At 42.7% G+C, this 12,386-nt stretch overlaps 1 protein-coding gene across 2 annotated transcripts in view; it reads right to left on the bottom strand.

Moving 5' to 3' along the window:
* Positions 1-230: 230 nt before the first annotated feature.
* Positions 231-12,386, bottom strand: part of ZNF350 (zinc finger protein 350) — a 19,858-nt gene continuing 7,702 nt past the window's right edge. Inside the window, exons 2-5 of one of the 2 annotated variants that reach the window (XM_011946219.1) lie at positions 11,085-11,265; positions 4,970-5,110; positions 4,544-4,639; positions 231-2,104 (exon numbers count right to left, since the gene is read on the bottom strand). In XM_011946219.1, the coding sequence (XP_011801609.1) occupies positions 741-2,104; positions 4,544-4,639; positions 4,970-5,003 (1,494 nt within the window). In that variant the 5' untranslated portion in view covers positions 5,004-5,110; positions 11,085-11,265 and the 3' untranslated portion in view covers positions 231-740. The remainder of the gene's footprint in view (positions 2,105-4,543; positions 4,640-4,969; positions 5,111-11,084; positions 11,266-12,386) is intronic. The other variant, XM_011946218.1, reaches the window with a different exon arrangement.

Genomic DNA, 12,386 nt, shown 5'->3' with positions numbered 1-12,386 from the left:
AAGTACCATTAACAGCAGTCCTTCTGCTACTCCTTGAACAACAAATGATCGTGTCCCCTGGACACAGTTACTCCATGTCCATTTCACCTAATGTAGATATTTGCATCCCCTGACTAGATTAGCTGAGTGTAACGATACCACTTAAAATGAACCCCACAAACTCTCCGGGAGACCACAGACTTTTTCTTCTTTGACCTCACCTCCTGGAACAGGACACGGTACAAAGGATATAATTTTAAAATATTTGTTTAATGAAACAAAATGACTAGTTTCACAGATCCCTCTGCGTAATATAAAGTTCTGAAAGTTTATGGTCCTGGTTTTCAATTAATCCTTCACACTGGTCTAAGGAAACTGAATTGACACAAATGCGTCCCGCATCCCACCATTCCAGTATTAGCCCTTTCCCACCAACTGCCCCTTATGGGGCTTTTCAGTCACTGCAACACCCCCGATACCAATTCTTTCATCTCTTTTAAAAATTCACAGTACTTCATTTCCTCCACTTCAAAGTACTTGGGCTTCCTTTACTCATTTATTTGACACAACAGAGCAATTGTTATGTATGTGTTTAGGCTAACATCAGATTTTGCCTGTGCATCACAGCATACATTTAAATAGGATGAGTTTATCAGGCTTTCTCTGCCTTACACATTTTCTCTCAGTGTATGCTTTTCAGCCACATAATGAACTACAAATTTTTGCTCCACCCTTTTTCCACATAGATCTGAGTTCTCTTCCTATGAGTTTTCTGTAACATAAAATAAGACATAATTGATCACGGAAGGCACAACCACATTCACCGCATTCACAAGGTTTCTGTCCTGTGCAAATCCTCTATCATCTCCTGAGGCTGCACATCTGACCACTGGCTGTCCCACAAGGACTATGTTCCTGTTTGCGAGGAGGCCGCTGATGTTTAGTGATGTCTGAGGGGCCATGGAAGGCACTTGTGTAGTCACCCCGTTAGCGGAGTTTTTCTCCTGCATGACATCACTGGTGTGTAATAAGCTGTGCCTCTCTGCAGGAGGATTTTCCACCTTGACTGCATCTTGTTTCTCCCTCGTGTGTATTCTCTTATGCTTAACCAGGCACGACATATATGCAAACGCTTTCCCACACTCGTTGCAGCCATAGGGTCTCTCTCCTGTATGAGTCCTTTGATGGACAATGAGCTTTTGCTTTGTGCTAAAGGCTTTCCCACATTCACTACATTCAAAGGGTTTCTCTCCTGTGTGAATTCTTTGATGTTTAATGAGACCTGACTTCTGAGAACAGGATTTTCCACATTCACTGCACACAAAGGGCGTCTTTCCTGTGTGAAATCTCTGATGTGCTATGAGGCAAGTCTTCTGAATGAAGCCTTTTCCACATTCATTGCATATATAAGGTTTCTCACCTGTATGAATTCGCTGGTGTACGATGAGATTTCCTTTCTGGATGAAGCCTTTTCCACATTCACTGCATATATAGGGTTTCTCTCCGGTGTGTGTTTTCTGATGTATGTTGAGCCGTGATTTCTTGAGAAAGGCTTTGCCACATTCAGGGCATTCATAAGGTTTTTCTCCTGTATGAGTTCGCTGATGTTCAGTGAGCATGAACTTTCTGGAGAAGGCTTTCTCACATAGACTGCATCTGTGGGGTTTCTCTCCTGTATGCATTACCTGGTGATCAGTTAGCCAAGACTTCTTGATGAAGGCTTTCCCACATTCACTGCATACATGATGCTTCTCCAATTTTCGTGTTTTCTGATGCTTGGGACTGATGAATTGGGACTTAGTGCTGATGAGTTTTTGACTTGCAGGGAATTTAATTGCAGTATGAAGTCGTTCATGGTTAGCATGAAGAAAGGAGTCCCCATTTCTAGTAAACTCAAAAGAGTTCTTTATTTCATAGCCTTTGCTCTTATTAACTAAAGTTAAATTTGATTTCAAACTTTTTCCATGTAAGTCAAATATATCATGATTTTGCCCTAACAGAAACTGACTTTTGCTGCAATGAACGATATTTTCAAATGTATCATGTTCATGACATTGTTTCCTTCTGTTCACTAGGTTTTCACTATGTAAGCGCTTCAACACATGATCATCAACTTTCCAGATTTCTAGAAAGAAAAGAACAAAGATTTCCATCATTTTGATTTGAGGTAAAAGTCTGTTCTGGTTTTTTTTTTTTTTTTTTTAGATGGGGTTTCACTTTGTTGCCCAGACTGGAGTGCAGTGCTGCAATCTCAGCTCACTGCAACTTCCGCTTCCCGGGTTCAAGCGACTGTTCTGCCTTAGCCTCCCAAGTAGCTGGGATTACAGGTGCCTGCTACCATGCCGGGCTAATTTTTGTAGTTTTAGTACAGATGGGGTTTCACTATGTTGGCCAGGCTGGTCTCAAACTCCTGACCTCACATGAGCCATTGTGCCCGGACAATGTATTTTTTTTTTTCTTGAGTCAGGGAGATGGAGTCTCACTCTGTAGCCCATGCTGGAGTGCAGTGGCACAATTCCGGCTCATGACCAAACTTGTTTTGTTTTGTTTTTTTTTGCGGGGGAGACGGAGTCTCACTCTGTCACCCAGGCTGGAGTGCAGTGGCACAATCCCGGCTCACAGCCTAAGTACTTTTTTTTTTTTTTTTTGCGGGGGGCGGTGGGGAGACGGAGTCTCACTCTGTCGCCCAAGCTGGAGTGTAGTGGCACAATCCCGGCTCACCGCAACCTTGGAAGCGATTCTTCTGCCTCAGCCTTCCATGTGGCTGGGATTACAGGTACGTGCCACCACGTCCAGCTAATTTTGTATATTTAGTAGAGGCGGGGTTTCACCATGTTAGCCAAGTTGATCTCAAACTCCCGACCTCAGGTGATCTGCCCGCTTCGGTCTCCCAAAGTGCTGGGATTACAGGTATGAGCTGCTGCACCTGGCCCCAAAGTATTTTTTTTAATGCCTTGATGTGAAGTGTCTCTTTAGTAATAACTGTATGACCTGAGTGTAAATAAAACTACATGTTTAATGTTCCTTGCACATTGGCAAAAAATAATAGTATAAACAAACTAAAAGGTGAAAGCAGTTAGCATAAAAACAAGGTTAGATCACTAATAATGAATAAAGACAGATTTGGCTGCTTTCTAAATGTGCCTTGCAAAACAAAGACCTTAAAAATACAAGCAATTCACTGTGACCAGCAGACCAGAGGTTGGAGGGCCATTTCATCCAAAGAACAGATCCATCCATTCCACATCCTCTTACTGAATGATCACCATGTACCAGGTATGGTGCTAGTGTTGGGGACAGGCATGAGAATCGTTTGAACCCAGGAGGGGGAGGTTGCTATGAGCCAAGATCACACCATTGCACTCCAGCCTGGGCACACAGTGAGACTCTGTCTCAAAAAATAAACAAATAAGAATAAATAAGTAATTTTTAAGGGAATGAGTCAGGGAAGTAATCATATGTGTGGAACACACTGGGGATGGTTTAGGAAAGAAGATGGAAATCTCTTTGTGAGCAGGATGGTATTGTATCACAGAGATCACTGAAACGAGAACTTTGACAGGTAACATGGTTTACTGGGACTTAGTGTCACCAGAATACGACGGGGAAAAAAACAAAAGTAAATTATTAAACACAGAAAGGAATCAAAGGGAAGTAGGGCAGGAGTTATGACCTGGTTTAAGCTGGCCTTGGGAATGCAGGATATTTTAAAAAATGACTTTTTTACTTAGAGATTCATCATGACTAGCAGATACCTTTAAAGAAGAGAGCTCTTCAGACAGGTAATGCCTGGATGGCCAAGATTCAGGATGTACAGGAACAAACGAGAATACAAACTTAACAGGGGTTTTCTTGGAGGAAAGATGATTCTAGTTCTTTGTAGTTACTAGGAACTCAAGGGAGAGTTGCCATCAAATAAATTACACAGAACTAAAATCTGTGTTAGGTAACAACCGGGAGATGTCAGTTTGGGACTCTCCTCCAGGGAATGGAAGGTGTTTAACCTACTAGAATGAAGGGAACTTCGAAGAGTGAAGGGCATAGATGAGAAAATGGAAAACGGGGCCTTTGGGGAACCTAAGACTAAGGAAAAAGGGAAGCCAAGGAAGCCAACGCACAGTGAAAGCCGAGTTTACCCGGAGGAAGCCACTGTCATATCCGACACAGCGGAGGGTTAGGAGGGGAGGTCAGCATCAGTCGAGGGGCATGAAGGGGCGGGAGCTCGAGAAGTTTCCTCTTTGGAGAGAGGCCTGGAAGGTGGAATTTCATAGCAAGAGAGGTGGAAGGACATGAAGAAGGGAAATACTTGAAACCCGAGGAAGAAGAAAATTATGCAGGCAAACAAAAAATATGTAGATAAAATAAAGAATCAGATCTCTGAAGAGACAAAGGGATTTTTTTTTTAAACTCTGAATTCCTACAAAGAAAAACAGGTCTCACACTGGGAGAGAGATGAGTAGAGGAACTGTTTACATATCCTCAAACCCCCTTCACAGCTGTGTTGCCTTCTCTGACCGACCTAGCATGTGACTTCCACAGCCTTCTGCCTTGTGGGTTCTCTCACCTGAACAGGCTCCACCGTGGAGTCCATCTTCTGTTGTCCATGGTGGTTCTCCTCGTTCCAACTTGAAGAATACATCTGGTTTGCTGGCTTGATACCCTGTTCGTGGGAAATGACAGAGGACTTAGACATATCAAATTGGGCTGGCAGTGTCAAGAAGAAGAATGCTACATTTCAGGAAACTTGAGTTTCTTAAAATATGGAAAGTTTAGTTTCATATCTGAAACTATGAAAGTTTAGTTTCATATCTGTAACATCAAGGTTTTTCTCTCACAAGAGGGTAGATCACACCATCTTGTGTGGGAGCAAGAGAAGGATCTGAGAATCTAACACTTCAGAGTACTGCAGGCATTCCAAAGAGGTAAGCATCTGAGAAAGGAAGGCCACTGACTGGGCACCCTCTGAGTGACACAGGGCAGCTGTCCTCACCCACTGCCACCAGGTTGCTGTAGTTCTCCAACATCACGTCCCGGTACAGGTCCTTCTGAGCAGGGCCCAGGAGCTGCCACTCCTCCCAGGTGAAGTCCACAGCCACATCCTCCAGTGTTATGGATTCCTGTAATAACAGTCCTGTTTAATAAAGTGATATCTTTTTGATGATATGGAAGAAATGCTAAAGTTTTTCTGCTCATTTCCACTCTACAGGCTGTGTGTTTATACCAAATAGTTGTTGTTGTATTTTTTAAATACATTGTGGAAGAAGTAAAGTCCTAATATAATATTATGTCATTGTATATTCAATTATCCTCCATTCCCCCATGTGGGGAAAAGAAAGAGAGATCAGACTGTTACTGTGTCTGTGTAGAAAGAAGTAGACATAAGGAACTCCATTTTGTTCTGTACTAAGAGAAATTCTTCTGCCTTGAGATGCTGTTAATCTGTAACCCTAGCCCCAACGCTGTGCTCGCCGAGACATGTGCTGTGTTGACTCAGGGTTTAATGGATTTAGGGCTGTGCAGGTTGTGCTTTGTTAAAAAAGTGCTTGAAGGCAGTATGCTTGGTAAAAGTCATCACCATTCTCTCATCTCAAGTACCCAGGGACACAATACACTGTGGAAGTTTGCAGGGACCTCTGCCTAGGAAAGCCAGGTATTGTCCAAGGTTTCACCCCATGTGATAGCCTGAGATATGGTCTCCGGGGAAGGGAAAGACCTGCCTGTCCCCCAGCCCAACATCCATAAAGGGTCTGTGGTGAGGAGGATGAGTGAAAGAGGAAGGCCTGTTTGCAACTGAGATAAGAGGAAGGCATCTGTCTCCTGCTCTTGCTGGGCAATGGAATGTCTCGGTGTAAAACCCAATTGTGTGTTCTATTTACTGAGATAGGAGAAAACCGCCTTAGGGCTGGAGGTGAGACATGCTGGTGGCAATACTGCTCTTTACTGCACCGAGATGTTTGTGCAAAGTCAAACATAAATCTGCACTACATGCACATCAAGGCACAGCACCTTTCCTTAAACTTATTTATGACACAGAGATCTTTGTTCACATGTTTTCCTGCTGACCCTCTCCCCACTATTACCCTGCCACATCCCCATCTCCGAGATGGTAGAGATAGTGATCAATAAATACTGAGGGAACTCAGAGACCAGGGCCAGGAGCAGGTCCTCCGTATGCGGAGCACCGGTCCCCTGGGCCCACTTTTCTTTCTCTATACTTTGTCTCTGTGTCTTATTTCTTTGCTCAGTCTCTCCTGCCACCTGATGAGAAATGCCCACAGGTGTGGAGGGGCCGGCCACCCCTTCATCCCAATTGGAAGTTTCTATAAAGTGTGGAAGTTAAATCTTGCTAACCTAAAAACAACATATTTACACATTTATATATGTAAATATATATGAATGCATGTACATATATTTGTTTACATAGATGCAGACAAAAGACATATATACAGTCGTCCTTTAGTGTCTGTAGGGTATGGGCTCCAGGACCTCCTGAGGATGCTCAAGTGTCTGATATAAAATGGCACAGTAATGGTCAGGCATAGTAGATCACACTTGTAATCCCAGCACTTTGGGAGGCCAAGGCAGGAGGGTCACCTGAGCCCAGGAGTTCAAGACCAGCCTGGGCAACATGAGACCCCATCTGTACGAAAAATTTAAAAATTAGCTAGGTGCGGTGGTGAGTGCCTGTGGTCCCAGCTGCTTGGGAGGCTGAGGCAGGAGGTTCATTTGAGCCCAGGAGTTAGAGACTACAGTGAGTTATGATCATGCTACAGAACTTCAGCCTGAGCACCAGAAAAAGACTCTGTCTCTAATAAAATAAAATGGAAGAGTACTTGCAGATTTGCATGTAATCCACGCACATCTTCGTACATACTTTTTTTTTTTTTTTTTTAAAACAGAGACTCACTCTCTCTCCCAGGCTGGGGTGCAGTGGCATAATCTCAGCTCACTACAACCTCCACCTCCCAGGAGCAGGCAATTCTTCTGCCTCAGTCTCCCAAGTAGCTGGGACTACAGGCTGTGCCACTACACCTGGCTAATTTTTGTTTTATGTTTTGAGATGGAGTTTTGCTCCTGTTGCCCAGGCTGGAGTGTAATGGTATGATCTCAGCTCACTGCAACCTCTGCCTCTCAGGTTCAAGTGATTCTCCTGCCTCAGCCTTCCAAGTAGCTAGGATTACAGGCACCCACCATGACACCCAGCTAATTTTTGTATTTTTAGTAGAGACGAGATTTCACTATGTTGGCAAGGCTGGTCTCAAACTCCTGACCTCAGACAATCCACCCGCCTCAGCCTCCCAAAGTGCTGGAGTTAAAGGAGTGAGCCACCATGCCCAGCCCCATATACTTTAAATTATCTTTAGATTACTTATAATATCTAATACAATGTAAACGCTATGTTAACAGTTGTTATACTGTATTGTTTAGGGAATCATGACAATAAAAAGTCTGTGTGTGCTCAGTTCAGATGCTTTAAAAAATACATATTTTCAATCCTCAGTTGGTTGAATCCATGGATGTGGAAGTCATAGATATGGAGGGCCAACAATATATCACAAATCCAGGCCTCCTATTTTTCTGATGGACTAATTATACATTGAGGGTTCCCATGACCTTCTCCTTGACGTTGATAATTTTTCAAGGAGGAGGAAATCAATGGATTTTCTTGATTGGAAATCAAGAATGGAGAAACAATATCCAAAGATCTAACACTGAAAATTTTTCAGAACTGATTAAACACTCCAAACTTCAAACTCAAGAAATCCAACAAGTTTTCAACCAAGAAGTCTACATGTAGACACAACAGATTGAAACTAAATTACACCAGATACAAAGGGGAGACTATAAAAGCATCCAGAGACCAAAGACAGGTTACCTACAAAGGAGACAAAATTTTCTGACAGCTGACTGCTCCAGAGAAATCATTATAGCCAATAAATATTGGAACAATAAGTGTTAAGGTGCTCAGCTCTTGAACAACACAGCCCAACCCTGAAGACCATTTGGGACTGAAAGGCATGGCTGGCAAGGGACCTACAGCCCTGTAATAGTGACAATTAAGACTGCTTATCAATGAATTGTCTATCTCCTGTCTCAGGATGCCTTTAAAGAATACTGCTGGGTGGAAAATTGAGTCATTGAAGACCCAGGGAACAGCAGAAGGTATACTCTATACTCATTTTATTATAGAGGCCAGTGAACACACTTGATAGATGATATAAGTACTTAATCCTGGTTGGTATACCCATTTTAAATTATTTATGTGAGATATCTATCTATTTGGTAAAAAGTAAAGTGACAGTCCTACCTCAATCCACACTCAAAAATAATTTACTATATGACAGATCTATGGCAGGCAGATGGCTCAATGAACTCCACCCTCCCAGTGTTCACAACTTTATGTAGCTCCCACTTGCAGAGAGCCAAAGGCCCATGGGACGTGACCAACTCAGTATTCCACTGGAGGCTATATGATCAAACAGCAAACTGTTTATCATGAATGCAGGATGTGAGCAAACTCATGATTGCTCCTGCAGACAGAAGGTTTTCTGGAGGCAATCACACCCTGGCGCTGAGGTTATCTACTGCAACATCTAGAGAATGCAGTCTTGTGAGTCTACTCCGGACTGAGCAGCTGACCCCTTCTTCCACTGCACCCCACTCAACTATCTCTTTTGCCTAAAAATACGGAGGGCTGTGTAAAGCTCAGCGTCCTTGTCCACTAGAGGCAAGGTACCCCCTGACCCCTTCTTCCAAATATACTCTTTTGTCTCTTGTCTTTTATTCCTGTGTTCGCCACCCTTTGTTCCATCCCCCTAGGTCCATGCAGGTTACAAGTGGCGCCCGAACAGGGACAGAATTGGGTGCTCTACACCCTCTCCTTGAGCATGGACTGGCCTAGTGACTTACCTCTATTCATAAGATTATGGCAAAGGCATTGGAATCTCACTTCCTTAATTAAGCTATACGTGTTTAAAACAATTATTCAATGATAATTGTTAAAGCACAGTAAGGAAGACTTTATTCAGGGCCATTATGATAGGCATATAGACAAATGTAATGGGATTTTGCAGTGGTAGAGGGTAACTGAACTCAACTCTAAATACAGCAAAAGCAAGTGGGAATTTACAGCCAAGGAGCAGAGTGAGGGTCAGTAATACAAAATTACCAAGAGGGCCAGGTGCAATGGCTTATGCCTGTAATCCCAGGGCTTTGGGAGGCCAAGGCAGGAGGATTGCTTGAGCCCAGGAGTTAAAGAGCAGCCTGGGCAACACAATAAGATCCCATCTCTATTTAAAAAAAAAAAAAAAAAGAAGAGGAGGAGGAGGAGGAGGAGAAGGAGAAAGAAGGAAGAAGAAGGAGCAAAAGAAGAAAGGAAGAAAGAAAAAAAGCAGAAAAGTAAAAGTAAAAAATAAAAAAATAGTCAGCCCAACCCTGCCCCGCCCCCCCAACACACACGTTTATGACTTTTTATCATTTTTCAAATTAAATACTTGATTCTCTCCCAACCCCCAATGGTAACAAATGCATTTTTTTTCAAGTATCACTATAAACTGATGGAATTTTATACAATGAATGTTCTTCCATCATTTGCAATCATTGGTCTTTGGATGCTCAAAGTATAGCATCTGAGGCCAATGAAGAGTCCCTTCAAGTTGGCTGCTATGTTCTTTGAAACATGATTCTATCATGTAAAAAACAAAAATATATATAATATATATGTTTATGTCTACAGATAGATTCATATATACTCATGCTTTTATTAATACATACATAGACATAGATCCACACACAGATACAGTGACAGGAAGTAAATATTACCAACCATTCACAGAAGGGGATCAGGAAGAAAATATATGAAAAGGGAACTTTTTCTTTCTTTCCTTTCTTCAATTTTATTAAACAGAGACAGGGTCTCACTAGATTGCTCAGGCTGGTCTCAAACTCCTGAGACAGGCTGAGATATGGCCTTGTGGGAAGGAAAAGACCTGACCGTCCTTCAGCCCAACACCCGTAAAGGGTCTGTGCTGAGGAGGATGAGTGAAAGAGGAAGGCCTCTTTGCAATTGAGATCAGAGGAAGGCATCTGTCTCCTGCTCGTCCCTGGGAATGGAATGTCTCAGTGTAAAACCCGATCGTACATTCTATTTACTGAGATAGGAGAAAATCACCTTAAGGCTGGAGATGAGACATGCTGGTGGCAATACTGCTCTTTACTGCACAGAGATGTTTGTGTAAAGTCAAACATAAGTCTGGCCTACGTGCACATCAAGGCACAGCACCTTTCCTTAAACTGATTTATGACACAAAAACCTTTGCTCACATGTTTTCCTGCTGACCCTCTCCCCAGCATTACCCTGTAGTCCTGCCACATCCCTCTCACTGAGATAGTAGAGATAGTGATCAATAAATACTGAGGGATCTCAGAGACCAGTGCTGGCGTGGGTCCTCCATATGCTGAGCACCAGTACCCTGGGCCCACTTTTCTTTCTCTATACTTTGTCTCTGTGTCTTATTTCTTTTCTCAGTCTCTCGTCCCACCCGATGAGAAACACCCACAGGTGTGGAGGGGCTGGCCCCCTTCATATTCCATAGTGGTACATAAGGAATCCTTCAAGAAACAGCCACAGGAAACCTGCATCTGCATTTATGAGAAAGCTGCTATTCTGGACACCATCCGCCACATCACCTCTAGGAAGAACCACTGAAGGAATTTCCTGAGACCAAAGTGCCATGAAATAATGGCATTCCCCCAGGAAGTAATCTGTTTTATATTCAAAACCAGGACATACCATGTAAATCATGATTTTCTTGTGATATTGGCTGTCAGAGATATTAGATGCAAGCTGACAGCTAATATAACCCACAGGATCTTCCAGCCATGCATGATGTCACAAAACGCATAATTCAGTGTTAATGCTATGAACATTACCTTCCTTATCCTACTATTTTGCATGATATTGAGTTTAAAAACTAAGCTCATTTATCTCCAGATTCTGCTTTTTGAAATTTATGCTTTTTATATTAGTGAGATAGATGTGTATAGGCTTCTACAAATCTATTATGGAACAAAGGAAAGAATAAAACAAACCATAAGTCAGTTACCTGGGCCTGGATCATTTTCTTCTGTTCTTGGAAAACAGCATTCAACCGGGATGGTCTTTGTATCTTCTGGAGTTCTCTTCAGAAGTCTCAGTCTTCAATCAAGTGTGCCCCTAGAAATGGTGATACCTGAATCCACTTCCTCCCTCTTCAGGTGATGCTTTTTCTCCTGAGGAGTCAGAACCTGTGGGCTGAAGAACAAATTCAATGTAAGTGGTATATTTTCTCTGGGCCCAGATACTGTCACTGCTCCTAGGCACTCATCTTAAAATGATGCCCCCAACATAGTCAACTATACCTTTATTTGGAGCCCCAGAAGATTTTATCCCTCTGGCCAATAATGTCGAGGATTCTTACTGTGGTGGAAGTATGCCTTTGTGACGTTTCTATGAAAGGACTGTGAAGGCATGCAGGAAATGAGACCCACCATAGCACCACGCCTCAGGAGCTGCTGAACTCTCAGGCAGATTAGTTTTAGAAAAGAGACAATCAGCAAGAAGAGGAGCTGGTCTGTTTTCGTTTAAATCATGTGTGTTCACACACCTCTTCAAAAGTCTTTGTACATACACCCTGTGAGGACATGTACTTCAGTTTGAAAGCCAATGTACTGGGCAAATCATCAGCATTGTCATAAAAACAGTAGTGACAATATTTTAGGAGGTTCTAAATACATAAATAGCTAAAATACACAATAATTTACTGGATAAATTAGGTGGTAAATGAAGTTGATGTGCTCTAAGGTTTCTGTAGAATGGAAAAGTCCTAATTAGCAGAAGATTATGACAAAGGTTGCAAACTACATGTAATCTCTAGTGTTACGATTAAAACTACTAAGTCCAGGCACAGTGGCTCAGGCCTGTAATCCCAGCACTTTGGGATGGGCGGGCGGATCACCTGACATCAGGAGTTTGAGACCAGCCTGGCCAACCTGGTGAAACCCCATCTCTACTAAAAATACAGTCATTCCGGAAGCTGAGGCAGGAGAATCACTTGAACCCGGGAGACAGAGGTTGCATGGGACAAGACCGTGCCACTGCACTCCAGCCAGGGCAAAAAGAACGAAACTCTCTCTCTCACACACACACATACACAAAACAACAACCACCTAGTAATTCCTTTAAAGTACATAATTTCCAAGCCAACAAAAGGGGGAAAAATAATAGTAGGAAAATCATCCAAAAGAAGAGAATCAAAAACAGAGAGCAAAAAGAGCAAATACAATGCATTTACATAGCTGTTTTAAAATAAAATGTACTACGGCCGGGCGCAGTGGCTCAAGCCTGTAATCCCAGCACTTTGGGAGGC

The sequence above is a fragment of the Colobus angolensis genome, unplaced genomic scaffold, assembly GCF_000951035.1.
Source record: "Colobus angolensis palliatus isolate OR3802 unplaced genomic scaffold, Cang.pa_1.0 Scaffold25, whole genome shotgun sequence".
Lineage (NCBI taxonomy): Eukaryota > Metazoa > Chordata > Mammalia > Primates > Cercopithecidae > Colobus > Colobus angolensis.
This window is presented reverse-complemented; position numbering and strand designations above follow the sequence as displayed.